General features: G+C 33.3%; 1 protein-coding gene across 1 annotated transcript in view; it reads left to right on the top strand.

Moving 5' to 3' along the window:
* CCDC73 (coiled-coil domain containing 73) overlaps positions 1 to 16,051 on the top strand; it is a 73,469-nt gene that overhangs the window by 17,214 nt on the left and 40,204 nt on the right. Inside the window, exons 2-6 of the mRNA XM_084521261.1 lie at positions 558 to 702; positions 9,656 to 9,727; positions 12,963 to 13,034; positions 13,749 to 13,784; positions 15,389 to 15,463. Of these exons, the coding sequence (XP_084377387.1) occupies positions 558 to 702; positions 9,656 to 9,727; positions 12,963 to 13,034; positions 13,749 to 13,784; positions 15,389 to 15,463 (400 nt within the window). The remainder of the gene's footprint in view (positions 1 to 557; positions 703 to 9,655; positions 9,728 to 12,962; positions 13,035 to 13,748; positions 13,785 to 15,388; positions 15,464 to 16,051) is intronic.

The raw sequence follows: 16,051 nt of genomic DNA on the forward strand, positions 1-16,051 counted from the left end.
TAATATTACCCAACAACAATTGGTGTAGCTAGCTTAAAGCACCAACGTTGATAGTTGATCTCATGGGAATAGAAGGCAAAGTTTTCTTCTTACAAGCAGAAATCCCAAATATTACCTCTAGCTCATTATTTCAAGTCAGTTGGAAGATCTTTAAAATCCAGCCTGATTTATGACTTTTAACACCGTGAGGTAGGCAGTGTTACGCTTCTCGTGGCCTGCCATGGTAGTTGCAGTACCTTCATGCCAGTGCAGGGCAGTAGCTCTGGGAGGGAGGAGTTCTACTTCCTTCGTGCTCATCACTCTTCATTTAAAACTGAAACCAAGCCCAAAATAAAGGGGAAAAAAAAAAAAAAAAAAGGAGTATGGCAAATGAATAATAAAGCTGTTTGTTTTTTACAATATTACACACAGATTTATAATGGAAAAAGTGATTGCTTAACAGCTATAATGAGTGGTTTTATTCTTTTCAAAAAATCTGCTTCCATGTTTGCAATTTTGCGGTTTGAATATCCTCTTAAAGATAAACTGAAGAGGAAATGTACGCTTTTATTTTGCAGACAATCTGTAAGAATGGATGAAGACTTTAAACCACAGACGCTTGACTCCAATCTTCAGAGTCCCTCAGAGACATTGATTTCCATTCGGCTGTTAGACTTTAAAACAAGTTTATTGGAGGCTATAGAAGAACTGCGTATAAGAAGGGTAAACGTTTTTATATTGATGTTTTATTTCTGTCTTCCTGTATGTAATCATAGAAAGCATTGCATTAGGTATAGGTAAATTGCATACTGTATTTTAAGTAATTCACCAACTACAAATACGCTTTTAAAAAATCACGTGGGCTTAGGTAGCGTCCACAATTGAAACTTTCTGTGTAGGCTGCACAAGACAACAGGGTTGCATGGAAATAATGAATTTGACTTTCCTATAATTATGTACAGGCTGCTACAGTTGATCACCAGGCTATATACAAAAGCGATCTATATTTTGCTTCTGTATTTCCTAGTAGTCGATTCTTCTCTTACAGTGTGGCTGCTGCTAAGGAAAGGAAGAAAAGCTAATCCAAGTCATTGCCAATTCCATAAGTCTTTCTTGTTTAGCACATGGTAAATCAAGTATTAAACTACTAGGTTAGAGCCCTACAATACTGGTATATGAGTATGGTGGGGTAGGGGATCTTTTTGAAGTAAGAGTAGGGTCATCATGTAGTACTAAGGTGAAATTGTTTCTGCACTATTGAAGACAGCTATGTTTTTCTGTGGTTGATTTCTCAATTGTGTATGGGTACACGCTTTTTCTTCTATTTCTTCCGTTAGCATTTCTGAACTGTTTTGTTTTGGAAGATCTAAAGTACGTCTTTCTTCATTTGATGAATTTGACCTGTTCAAAAGCTGTGTATTATTACTTTAAAACATTAGTATTGATGACATGTTTGATGTATGCTTATTTTGATCTAAGTTAAATGCTGTAATCCTCTCTTTAAAAAATATAAACAAAAGAATAACGGCCATAAAAAATCAAAGGAAAAGTGCGCAATCCCATTTTTTTGGTGCAGTATTGTTGAAATTTACCACAGCTTCATCCCTAAACTCTTATTACAATGATGATGTTTAGTCTAGCCTATTCTTGTATTAAAAATTAAAGCCTGAAGACCTTTTATAATTATTACTGAAGTGTACCTTAAGATATTAGCTAGACTCCATTTATGTTGTTAACATAACTACACATTTTTAGTATCTTTTGTCAGAGTCTTAAAATTTTGTAGTGCTATGAACTTCATCTTTGGGGATATTTTTGTTTTTGTCTTTTGCTTTTGTGTCTGCTATATCACAAGAGTAAGTGATGTATTTTAGAGAATGTTGCCTCAAGAGGGTAAGCAATTTTTTGGTTAAAGGTTCTTTTCATTTCAAAGTTGATGTTAATTCCAAGAACCAATTCCATAGATAAGACATGCTACTCAGTTGCTAAAACATCTGTACTTTCCTTAAAATAAATAAATAAATAAATAAAATAGAATAAAAAAATTACCTGCTTTTAATTAGAATTGTATGTCAAAAAAATTAAGCATTTTACACCTAGTCAATTGGAAAACCTAAAGTGTATCTGCATGCATTTTTGTTGGGTTTAATGATCAATTTAGGTCTGCTGGCTTAGTATGTTTGAAAATTGGAGTATAAAACTTTAATATTTTGAACATGCAGTGGTAATAAAATAATATGGCCATTCATCGTGCCACTCACTTTTTTTAAGTAGAATCTTTATAGATGTTTTGCTTTAAAAGAACAATGCTACAAAATCCTTTGGTGATTTTGGCTCTAAGAGTCTTACAAATCCAATCACTGCAGGGTTATTCTGTAAATTTATATTCAATCCTGAGGAAAAGGTAGTGCACACACCAAAATACAATCCGAACCCAGAGAATTGCAGTACTTGTCTTGCATTGTGGTAGTTTTCCTATGAACGATGACAAAATGGACTAAATTAAACCAGTGTCATCTGCTAAATAGATAGCAGAGTTAAAGCTCTACTGGTTTCTTGATTCCTTTGCCACTTGTTTTTCAAACTTCTTTTCCAAGTTCCTTGGGAGGCTTGTAGCAAATTGATAACCCAGTGGAGGCAGTATAGCCAAGTGTAATGGGTTTTTCTTTCGATTTTGTATTTGACCTATGGCGTGACCTTAGATGAGAGATCTTACATCTGTTTGCTTCTGTTTCTCTTCCCTTTGTTGATCTTGCTTGTCACTTGGACAGGATTCTCTTCATGACAGGAACTACCATATATCTGGGGTTTAATAAACTGCTTTGAATAACTTGGATAAGGTTGTACTGCAGTATAAATTCAAACTTATAAAAATAAATTCACAGGTGAAATAATCTGTGCAAAGCTAGTTAGATTAAAAATTAAACAAATAGTAAAATATTTTGTGAACTGATTCAATCCATACCTGATACAATAAAATTGATTTTTTGATTTTTCTGAATGTGCTTATTTAAATAAGTGCATTGAGTTACTTCAAAGCATGTTTTTTACTTTGTTACATGTACAGTTGTAATTAACTTCAAAAATAATTTGGAGGATTTGCTCATAATTCTAATTTTTTTCTTCAAGTAAATGAGTAGTCTGTCATCTTACAGATATAGTCGCAGTTTGTCGATGGTGAGTGCACATGCTTGTTGTAGACAATGCATTACTTAAACTTAGTACAGCTTCACTTTATTCATTAGGCTGCTTGGAGAGTATGTGCTCTTAATATGAACAGACTTAGGTTTTTGTAGCTTCTCATTGCATTCATGTATATATTTAAACTATTACTTCCCCCTCCCCCAGGGATAGTGTTTGAATGTCCTTTTCTCTTTTTGATGCTTTAGCTGTCCCACTCATCACGCGCCAATCAGCCAAATGAATGTGGTATTCACCACAAAAAATCACTTTGTTCCAAAGTGTCTCAGCATTGTTCTGCAATCATTTGGTCTAATTTCATTGAGTAATATGAGGCAATCCTCTTTTTAACAGATAAATATTGTCTATTTAATGCTATAAAGTTGCTGTGAAGTAAGTGAAATCGGAAGTCTCTTATGTTTCCTGAAGTACGATGTGTATAGAACGGTGACAGTAGGTTTGAAGACAATGTTTATGAGGACAATAAAGCGTGTATGTTGTGCATTGAGTTTCTTTCTATATACAGAAGAACATCCTTAGTGGGAAAAATGTGAATGTAAATTGAGGGTGTTCCTCCTGATTTGCATGGAAGTGTATTCTAATACAGAGGATATGGGGATTTCTGGTAACAGTTGAAGAAGTGTAGGTGATGATTAGCTGAGCACAAACAAAAAAGACTGAATTTAGTGACAACTTCAAAAAAATTACTAGTGTTTTTCTTTAGTACAAGGGATAAGTTTCAGCGATACGATTCTATACCTGAAAACAAGCACCTGTTGAAGCCCTTTCTTATTGTTAACCAGGACATCAGAATGTCAGTTTAATACTGTGGACTCTGTAATAGATTTCTTCTGTTCAGTAAAAATTACCAAGAATAAACATTCCCCTCTGGCTATTCTAATCCAACTTCTTCAGAACAGGGGCCTAGGTTTTCTAGTTGCTTTTTTTTCTATATATTTTTTTTTTTTTTCCCTAGGTTTTCTTACAGAGAGGTCATGAAGGAGCTCTTCCCACTTTAACCACTCTCTTCCGTTTCCTTCATTCCTAAAACATACTTGTGCTTTCTGGAAAATCTGAAGGGGTTTGCACTGCACAGTGTAGTGCCATGCAAAACCTGAGCTAGCCTGTTCCAGAATGGAGGTGTGTGTAGTTGTTCTAGCAGGGCTAAATAATGAATTTAGCAGCGCTTCACAGATAATTTGGGCGAGTGGACTTCAGTATTGAGATGCAAATGGAAAGCAGTAGGTTAGTATTTGAAAATGTCACTTATGCCCAGAAGATAAATTGGTGTTTGTAATACTAAGTGAAGACTAAGTTGATAAAACCGTAAAGTTGCTCATCAGGAGAAGAGAACCATAAAGACTAAGCTTGAGTTATTAGAGGTATTAAAACATTGGTGGACTTGCCAGTTATGGTCATAATGGTTGTACTATATCTAGACCTAAACTAACAGTAGTATTCTGTTATGGTAATGTACTATATAGTATGTAGTAGTACACTATATACCAAAGCTGAACCTCCTTGGAAGGATGTTCTGCAGAAGAACTCTGCCTTCTGATGCACAGAGTGGCAGTGAAGTTAAAAAGGGCACCAGAGGCACCTGCAGTAGTGATATAGGCTGCTTAGGGGAGTCCATTTATTTTGAGAACTCAAACCTGTGGGATTCGATGGAACTGTTGCAGAAATCAAGTTAGTTGTTGTTTTGGTTTGCGGTGTGTTGTTTTTGTTTGTGTTTGTTTTCTTGCTTGCTTGCAAAAGAGCCTGGACTTCAGGTATCTTTAATCTTCTTTGAGTAGAATCATGGGGAGAAAAAAAAAAAAAGATATTTCAATACTGTACCTTGAGTCAATGAGGGGTGCACCTACTCTTTTAGAAGGGGGATAAGGCAGAAATGACTTGTAAAACTGAAGAGGATGTGAGGGAAATTAAAGATTTTTGGTGAGATTTATTGCAATTCAAACAGCCAGCAAGCAATAAGTATAGTGATGAGCATGATTTGAATTTTTTTTTTTTTTTTAAACCATAGAGTAAAAAAAGGAAATTAGTGAGAGGAGGAATTTAAGAGTATCCATGCAGTCTTCTAAAAGTTGTGCTTGACTGTTTAGTTCATGAAGGATATCCTAATTATAGCATGAAACAAACAAACTGTAGTTTCTATAAGTACTATTTGATTGAGCTGCATGAGAAATTGGATGTGCAATTTCGTAGGAGGTAGATTATGAGTTCGAAAAAGATAATAAAAGTACCTAACAGCAGTTTTGGCTGCTTGGACATGAGCCAGCTGTACTCCGTTCCTAAATCTGTTCAGGGTCAAGAATCGAGGGGGCTTGACCAATCCACAGCCCATCTTGTAAAACTACAGCCTGAAGCAAACACTTTAAAGAAGGCTTGACACTTTCTAAAGGTTATAACGAGTAAATAAACCATCAAATTACTCCTCTTTTATTGTTATGGTAGTCTTTTTATAAAAACACTTAAATCCATGTAGTCCTAAGGCATCTAATAAAAAATGAACACTTTTAAGGTTTTGTGTTTTTTCGATACCTCATCAAAGTTATATACAACGTTATGCTCCCAAGTATAACAAAAATGTTTGGGTCTTATTAAACAGCTGTAGGAACTTTTTAAAAAAGTGCTTCGCAAGTTTTAAAAGCCTTCACTTCAAAATGGGTAAACTATAAATGTCCTTTGAAAGAAGTAAAAATGATGGATAAGGCTTATAATTGTTAGCGGTTTCACATGAAAACGCTTATCATATAATTGTCATTCTCACTTTAAGTATTTATTATGTTTATTGTTTTTTTTTTTTTCAACAGTAGTTACACATATATACACATTTTTGAGAGCTTCCAGATTTTCCTTTATAATCTGGGAGTAAGTTGGAGTGTTGTTCCCCTAGAGGACTTCAGTTCTTATCCTTCTTAGGTTTCAAAGCAAAGAGCTCATTTAAGTGGAATTTAATGCCGTTTTCAAATTTGTATTTATGTAGTTAAATGTAAAGGACTTGGTGTGGATATGGCAGTTATTACTTATAATTAGGGCTTAAATTTTACATGCTGTTTCCAAGATCAACTGTAAAATTTTCAATTTGTGTACTCATTAAGATTTAAAATACACATTTTAAAATTGAAATGGTATATATGCTTGATTACAATAGTCTGCCAAACCAAATTTTTATAAAAATATTTTTATTAGTTTGTACTATTATTATTATTATTTTCTAGATACTAAAGGCTTAGTTTTATTTAGGTAACTGTTACATTTAAGTAAGCCTGGTGTATATGAATGGAAGTTTGCTTTGTCAGAAATTTATAACACTATTGTGTTGCTGCTTTTTTTCTTTCCCTTTATTTCATGAGTTTCATATGGATAGGTACTTGTTGATCTCCAACAACTATTGAAATTAGTGATATTTTTGCTATTAATTTTAGTGAGGTCAGAATCCAAGTGCATACGTTAATCTTTTTTCTTTATCAGTTTATCTTCAGAGTTGTATTTTCTGAAGCTAGGCACAGCTTAGAGAATTTACAAGAAAAAAAAATCTTAGGCTTTCATTTTAACAAATATAGCAAACTATATGAGTTTATTAAGAAGAGAATGATAGAGTTATATTCATAGATCTGAAAAAATGTAATAATCATAGAATGACTAGTTTTCATCTTTTCAAAATAATGAATATTCTTGAAAAACTGGGTAGCACGTTATGAAAAAGCACACTAGGACTCGATTGCACAGGCACTTCTGATATTCTGGGTGCAGTCTTCTTGTCTGTGTGGATGAGTCCTTGCTACATCACAAGCAGCAATGTGTTCCCGTTACGTCTGTTGCATCGGTACAAATATTTGTGTTCCAGCAGGCTAGATCTGACCCGTGGGAGAACTGGCTGCATCCTTCTCCCAGGTTAGTTGTCCTCTGGATATGCTGGTGCCTGCCCAGGGGAGTGGCAGAAATATGGAGTCTGGGAAGAATTGTAACTGCAGTGCATTTTTATTAGTTTAGGAATAATTTAGGTAACCCACTTTAAGGGTCAGATTTTATGATCTTACACTTCAGTACAAAACTTTTGCTAATTATGTATCATTTTAATAATATTTGTAGTTTAGTGGCACAAATTACTTAAGATTTGTAAGAAGCTGTGGGTCAACCTAGTTTGTTTTTGTCACTCCAGGGAACTTAGAACGTATTATCGTTAATTGCTTATAGATTATTATGGGAAAACAAAGTCATTGCAACTCTGAAGTACTATTTGTTAAGGCAGAATAGAGACACACTGTTATCTTTTCAGTTCTTTTAATTTATTTTTATTTTTTTTTATTTTTTATTTTTTTTTTACCATAAGGCATAAGAAATTTTTAGGGATCTTTTCCACCTATAACTTGTTAAATACATATCATAGGAACAAATCTAAACACCTTCTCTAGTTCTCTGTGAACCAAATTTTAATTTAAAAGGTATGTTTAATATTTTACATGTAACATTGACACAAGCGTAGAGGCATGCTTTTAGGTCCAACAGGTAACTCCTGAAATATTTAGGAGTAGCCTCCTGTGGGTAGAAGTGTGTGTTATTTCTGTCCACACATGTGCCTGTAAACTGCCTGGCAATCAAGGAAGTCAGTTTTGACCCTAAAACCTATAAAAGATGTCACTGTCAAAAACCTATGTTAAATCACCTTGGGACATATTTTGCCATTTTACTTCTATTGATAATACAGTGGGACTATGGATCAAATGTTACACTAAGTGAGAAAGGGTTGCAAAGCCTTCTTTAAAATGCTCTTGCACAAATTGAAGTGCTATAAATATCCTTGTACTTAAAACTTAAACCTCTCCTTTGCACAGGGTTTTAGGAAGAATTGCATGTTTTAGCTGCAGCATATGTCATTCTTTGCAGCCAAATATTTGGATTATCTGCTTCATGATAGGAAGGAGGAAAACCTTCACTTTCTTTCTTGTTTCTGATTTTTTTTTTTTTTTTACTTCACCTAGCGGTAGTTTGTTTTCTCAATTTGTAATTTATGGCACATAACAGTAGTTAATGGTATTGCAATTCAACGGAGTTTTACTTAACAGGTATCAAGAGATTAATTTCTCCTTTTTTTTTTTTTTTTTTTTTTTTTTTTTTTTTTTTTTTTTTAACCTTAATGTAGTCACTTGTTCAAGGTAAGGACCACTGCAGAGAAAAGGCAGGAAATCGGCCTTCTGAAGCTCAGAGCAACACATTAGTGTAGCTCTAGGTCTTAAGTCACTTAAAGGATATTATTTTGGCTCTCTATATAAACAGGACAGCAGTGAGTTGCTTATTGTGATATACATAAACGGCCTATGTACTTTTCTTGAGAGAGGTTGTGATTAATTTTTTTTTTGAGGAGAATCTGTTGCTCTTCCTTTGAGTATGGTATTTGTAAAAGAAGGCCAGTGCTTGTATTTTTATTTAAAAAGGAAAAAAAAAATTTACAAGGGAAGGTGATTCCTATTAGGAAAATCTGACTTTAATACCACAGTCTTTAGGGAAAAAAATAACTTGTTAGGAACTATGATTAACAGCAGATGCATCTTATTTATTGTCACAGTGGCAGTTTTATTCTTGACAAGGTGCTTGTGTCAGCACAGGAGATGTAACACACCTTCCTAATTGTTCCTAGTCCATCTTCTGGATTGTGAAGGAACTTTAGACTTCAATAATGTTCTTCTAAGACTTTCAGGTAGCTCATCTCATCAAAAATGTGTCATTTATCCATGAATTATCTTTGAATTTTTATATTGATCTGATAAATCAGCAGGCTTCTTGGCAGAAAATGTCAGGATAAATATCTCACTTTCTATAATAAGAACAGAATAGCTGGCACAAATTTTCAGTTGTTGTGGGAGATGGCAAAATAAATAAGTAAACAGTCTACTTTGAATGAAATCATTGTGAAATTGTTAGTGTCCCAAAGATTCTGACTCATTACCACGATTATCTGTATCATTGATTAATAATTGATTCTTGATGCATTTGTTGCAGCTTGCTGAATTTCTTTTCATCTCAATATTGTGACTTGATTGATCAGGATATTCAATTATTTTTCAACTGTGAAGTAAAGTCAAGTCTGTTTTATTGTCTTTGAGTCTTTTTTTTTTTTTTAAGATGCATAAGAGAATACGTACAAAGAGGGAACTGAACTGTTCCTGCCAACTGAGAGCTATAATCCTAGCTCCTAATGTTCCACTGTGCATGTTAATCTACGTTGTTTATTCTGCAAGCTTTCTGACTGAAACAACCAAGCTGTTAGATAGCTTAGCAGATAGCCATCTGCCATTTCACCACATACACAAAACTGTTGTTTCCTTCTTGCTGTGCAGTGTATATACGCATACTGTTTTGTGTAATGGACTGTAAAAAAAAAAAAAAAAAAAAAAAATAAAAGAAAAAAAGAGTAAGACTATAAAAGTTATGTTGGTGTCTGATTTGCCAATAACTGTCTTAAATTTTCACTCTTTTTTTTTTTAACTAGGAAACAGAGATAAATTATGAAGATCAAATAAGTAAAATTGTTGTAGAGAAACAGGAACTTGAATGGCAGAAGGTAACTGTCTTAAATGATTATATTATTTCAACTGTTGGGGTTTGATTTTAAGATAATACTAATATGAATTGTAGTATGGTACAATTCCCTTTCTTAAGGCTATTGTCACTTCTAGTAGTAAAACGTGGTGTATGATAGTTTTTCCAGTCTTTCTGTTGTTTTCATATAGATTTTGATTGTGCCCAATCTAAAAACTTGCTTAACGAATAATCCCATCATAATATTTGGCATGACTGGAAATCTTCAAATAAAAGGGATGTAAATATTCAATGAAATGTCCCATCACTTCAACATGAGGCATCTTGACACGTTAATCTGGGGGAAGCTATGTGGCAACATCTCTGTAGTGTGATTGGCTTTGGCAAGTGCCAGTACCATTGCAGTTGTACAAACAGTTTCACTTGCAGTGTTTTGGGACAAGATTTATACATACAGGGAAAAAAAAAGAAAGCTATTTTAAACAGTAACTTACAGGTTAGACATACTCAGAAGTGTTATGTCAGCTTTTAAATGCTCAGAATGTTCTCAGTAAAATGAATCTAGCATTCTTTTTAGGGTTAGGGCTCCTGAGGTTATGCTTTCATAGGAAATCCATTCCCTTCTCTAATACAATCAAACCTATGACCCCTGTCACTAGGTCACAAGATAAAAGGCTTCACTCTATATATTTTACGATCACAGAAAAAAACAATAACTTCAGCTCTATCCTTGATCTTGGGATATTTAACATCTTAGTGGTAAAGGAAGTCTATTTCGTCTTGGAGTTCATACTAACCATCTTAAATTAATAATCCTAACTCTGTGTTTTTTTCATGGAAGATATATATGTGCGCAGAAACAGGAAACATTTTATATTTGTAGAAGCAACAGTGCTTTCAATTTGTAACCCTTCTTTGCTTTTCTTAACCTAGCATTGCAGTCCTTAATAATTTGGGTTCAAAAGGGATGATTTCCCTTCTTTCCAAGACCTTAAAAACAATTCAATTTACCATTTATAAAAAGATGGAACTTAGAGTCAGTTAGATAAGCTCTGTTTTTTTCCCCACGCTTGGATTTTAATTGGCAAACCTAATGTAAGCAACAGGTCATAGATCTTCATAGGAACTTCAGGTGAGCACATATGTAAAGTTCTAGAACTTCAAAAGAACGAATTATGCTTCTAATTCTGGAGATCCAGGAAGATGAAAATGCAAAAGTATGAGATGTAGCCTGAATTTGTGACTTCATGGTTTCTGAATGCAAAAATTACATTGACCTCAGTTGTAGTTCAGGTAGTAGACAGCTTCTCCTCTTGGCTTATAAAAAGTTCTTTATGTTTTCCTTCAGGGATACCCTTCTGCCAACATTTTTGTTATTCAGTATATATTTTATTTTATCTAATTGTAGTGAACAAGCTTCAAATGAAGATGTAACTTAAGCTAAGCTTCTGATTTAAGACAAAGATTTGCTTTCAAATTGTAATATGTTTTGAGAATATTGTTGCTGCTGTTGAAAAATACTATAGTATAGAAAACAGTAAGGGGAGTACTTACTCTTAAATCTGGTAAACATACTCAGTATACTAAATGTAATATCAAAATATCAAAGGTGATTTTTTCTTATACTTTTAACACCCTCTTCACCAAACATGCATGCTATGTGTGCAAAATATATTCCCAAACAGAATTTCTGAAAATTTCATGTTACTTACTAAAAAACATAATCTAAGATTATTAAAATATATCACTTGAATATACAGTAAATATTGAAGAGCTCAGTAATACTTTTATCTGGTTATTAATTATACAACTTTGTCATTGATGTAAAGGATGACTGTTCTGTGAAACTAAACTTTTATTTACATAAATTATCTAATATTAGTTTGAATTACTGTAAAGTAGTGTCACTTAATTTGGCTGTACCATGCTTATAAACTTTTATTTCTGTAGAGGGTAGGAATAATCTCCTGAGAATAGTTTAATTGATGGTAATCTGCTACCAATTCTGGATTTGGGGCATACTTGGCATGCCTTTCACCCATTGGAGAACCTGTCTTTGAAAACAGTTCTAAGAGAAAACTTGGCTTATTCCTCAAGATTCATGTTTTTACACCTCTGAATATTCATTCATGTACTATGTCTTGTTGGTTGGAATTCAATGCAAATCAGAACTTTCTATAAATATCTCGCAATGAATTAATCTGTATGTACATCGGTATAAGTCTTTACCTTCACAGATTCTCTTCTTACTCAGACAAAAAGACAGAAGCTCTCACTTGCAGAATTTGAAAGTAATGCCTATTTGGTGGAGAAAGTAGCAATTTTAGAATCACTTTGTCAGAAAATCTCAAATCCCTAGTTAAGGGAGAAGAAGAAATAGGAAATAGGTTTCTCACACGTACAACAAATTATCATTTTAGTTTCTCACACCATTTGTTTTTAGCAGTCTGTATTTTTTTTTTTTTGTACAGTTACTGCTTAATCATTATTTCCTACTTCACACAAAGACTTCATAGCTAAACACACATCTGCAATTTGAGATAGTTGCTCAAGGACAGAGTTTTTTTGGATTCCATTTACCTAATATTTCTTTAGTGCCCAGAATTTAAAAAAATTGATCTCACAAAGATATCTTCCGTATTACTTCACCTCAATTAGTTTTTTCCTATCCTGAGTGTAGGAACACGATCTTTAAAGATCTTATGGCTCTGCAAGTTGACAGCATTTAGTATTAGTCTGAAATTATTATCATTTTCTTGTGTGCCATTTTATGGCTATGAGTAAAGCCAGGCAGCAGGATGATAAATGTCTTGCACTGTGATCATCTTCACTTTGTCTGTTCTGTCCTCCTTCAGCCCTTTCACGCAGTTTCAGTTAAATTTTAGTCATTTAACTAAAACAGAATAACAGATGGTATTTCATTTAAATGGAGATGAAGGTCTATCTAGAACTGCATGAAAGTACTATCTTAATATGGCAGTGAGTGTAGGATTTCTTATGCAGCTTTATAGGATGGGTAAGAGCTGCTTATAGCTGTCCCAGCAACAACACATTTGAATTCCTGAGGTGATAATTGTTATGAACTAGAAGAGAAGCCCCTAGATGATTACCAGTGTCTATTATATATAAATGTCTATTTATAAATGTCTATTTAATCTTTGGGTTTTGCTTTTAATCGTCTATCTATTAAACCTATTTTTTCCTTAAGATTGTATGTATGGTTTGCTTTAAATAATACTGTTATTTCCTGTGAGCAGGAAACTCTGCAGCACCAGACAGACATATTACAGCAACAGAACAAAGAAGCTATGGCAGCTTTTAAAAAGCAGGTAGCACAATAAAGCTTTCCAATATGACACTAAGATTTCAGAATATGATGGCATAATAGCAAGTTTTCAGTTGGTATTATGATACTTTTGCATGTAAAATGATGGAATATACAGCTCAAAAAAAAAAAAAAAAACATCCAGACATACTACACTTGGAAATTCTTCACAATAAGCCACTATTACTGGGGTTTTCTTTCACAAAAATTCCTCGAGAAGCTTCTTCTAAATCTTATTTTTTTGTTTGTTTGTTGTTCCATTCTCCTCAGCTTTCAAAAATGGCACATCTTTTGCAAATTGTTTCGTACCCCCATGGAAAAAGATCTGTAATGTAACTTATCCAGTTCAATGTCTGAAAATATGTTTCAGTCCTTCAAATCAGAATCATTTTTATCCATAAATCAATAAATGAGTGTTGAAAAGCTGCAGAGAACAGTCATAAGAACTGAAACTGTTGCATGTGGTGATGACTAAATTTATCACTAATGCTGTGACGTGCAATCATATCACACAAATAATAAGCAAGTCTTTTCTTTCTTGAAAAAATAGTTTGTGATTCACAAGCTTACTGCTATTGTAGGACTACGAATATAGATATATATTTAAAAATTATATATATTACCCTGCAAAGTATAAATATGTTGCCTTGTCAAGCTGCATGAATAAATCCTAACTGCTATATTGACTTGTTTCCACTTTTTATGCCACCGAATCAAGTTACAAGCAAGGATGTTTGCCATGGAAGAAGAAAAGGTACTGTATATTAGAATTTATTTTTCATCTGGTGAAGCACATAAGCAAGTGATTATGTTATGTAACTTGTCAAACACCTTCTAAGTATAAATTATATTACAGTTCAAGTATTTTTCTTCCTATGGCTTTTACTAAAGCTATTTGTTTATAAAATATAAACTACAGTTACTTTAAACAATTGTTATTCCTTCTTTATAACCTGTATAACTTTAATTACTTGTGAAATAATATTTTAAGATCTGTTTATGCTAAAAAGTTGTTTGAAGAATAAATGTTCTTTGATACCTCTATACTGAATCTATACAAAACTGTATTTATTTTGAGGTCTTGGGGTACTGTAGTAAGTTTTTTTTGTTGGTGGTGGTGGTTTTTTGTTTTGTTTTTTACATGAGAGTTGACCAAAAAAAAGATTATAATAGGGTTTCTATTGATTTACCTGAGGTAGTTTAAGATATTGAGACTAAATTTTTTTGTTTCTTTGTGCTTTTTTTTTTTTTTTTTTTTTTTAACCACATGAGGCTTTTATACCAAACTGTGTGTCTGCCTCTTTGTTTGAATAAGGGATTTGCATTTGCTGTATTAAAGGCCTCTTTTAAGAAGTCAAGCAGTTGAATATCTATACATGGGCTCTTAATAGCATACTAGATGAGTATGCTATATATATTTCATAAGGACTTTCATGGAAAATTGTAAATAGATGAAATAGGTTTGAAAGTATATTAAAGTAAAATACATTGTTTGCATTTATAGCATCTGGCTTAGCTATTGTTTTACTCATATTTAAAGATTTTTTCCTTGTTAAGACATGCTGCTTGTCCATGCCTACCATGTAATAGTCCCTGATGTGTATTTCCAGTGACAGTTACTGATTCGGAGTTGAATTATGTACAGATGTGTTTGTGTTGTTGTTTTTTTTTTTAAACTTCAAATACTTCCATTGAATCCAGTGATGCTTTCAGTACTTCATACCAAAGTAACTAAAATAATAAATCTAGCTGTAATGGTTCAGGACAGAGTTTGAATACAAACAATAACTTTTGCCCAATTTACAATATATGTACCTTTATTAAGTCATTTGTCAAGGTTGTTTCAGGAGATTGCACTGCCAGCACTGTTTGAAACAAGTGGAACACCCAAGGATGGGTGAACGGATGTGATGTTTCTACAGGTGTACTCTGTTACCTAGATTACACTTTCCATTGTATTGATTGCTACCTGAGATTCTTACCTAATTCAATTGCATTTAAATTCTTTAAATTGTTCATCTGTGTGCATGTAATTTTTTTGATCTTGCCTTTGTCAGGCTTCTCCCCAAGAACAGAAAAATCTAAAACTTATTGACAGGTCATAAGTGGTAAAAAAATATATTGTCACATCTTCACTCTTTTCTTTATAGTAATATGTACATGCATTCAGCTAAATGTTTGTGTGTGTGTATATACGTATATATATAAACATTTATTTGAATTTTACCTGTTTTTGCATTTGTAAATTGTTCTGTCATAGCAGAGTAGTGCTATTTTAATAATATTCTTCTTGATAAGATTCCATTGTAAATGCATTTATTCTGTCCAAATCCTGAAGCACAGATTTTGTTTTGAAAGGGAAAATACCAACTTGCTGTAGAAACAAAAGAAAAAGAAATTGATGGGCTGAAAGAAACACTAAAAACATTACAGGTAATGTGTTATTTTTGTTAAATAATGTTCCTTGGTATTCAAGTGTTCCGGCATCACAATAACCTGACCAACTATTTTTAAGAGGGTCTTTATGGCAGTCTCTTTTCAACTTCCTAGTACCCTTACACATCACTTTCCAACACTGAGTTTCTGTTCTGGTCTTCAGCTTCTGGTCTTCAGCTACTTTCAGTTAACTTTCCAGCTAAAGTTCTTTTCTTCTACAAGAACTTTCACACGCCACTTTTTCTTTTTTTCTTTTCATGTCTGCAGTCTTTCTTTTTCTTTGTGCCGTTCTCCTCTGGAGCCTTCTCACCTGTCTGGAAACTCTGATTTTGGACTCCTAAACACAAAAAGTATTCACTCTGGACCTCCAACTCGCAAAGCTACCTGTCTTTTGTATTAGTTTCCCTGACTTTGTGTCACTGGGAGGTTTCTATATTTTTTTCCACTTAATCCATTGCTTTACAATGTCTGTTAGTAAGAGTAAAAATTGTCAGATAAACCCACAAATTATTCTGGTGCTTCTTCCTGTTATTTCTGTTTTGTATTTTATTATGTTATAAGGTTGTGTTTCATGTTGTAGCTGTA

Source organism: Aythya ferina (assembly GCF_964211825.1).
Source record: "Aythya ferina genome assembly, chromosome: 5".
NCBI classification, from domain to species: domain Eukaryota; kingdom Metazoa; phylum Chordata; class Aves; order Anseriformes; family Anatidae; genus Aythya; species Aythya ferina.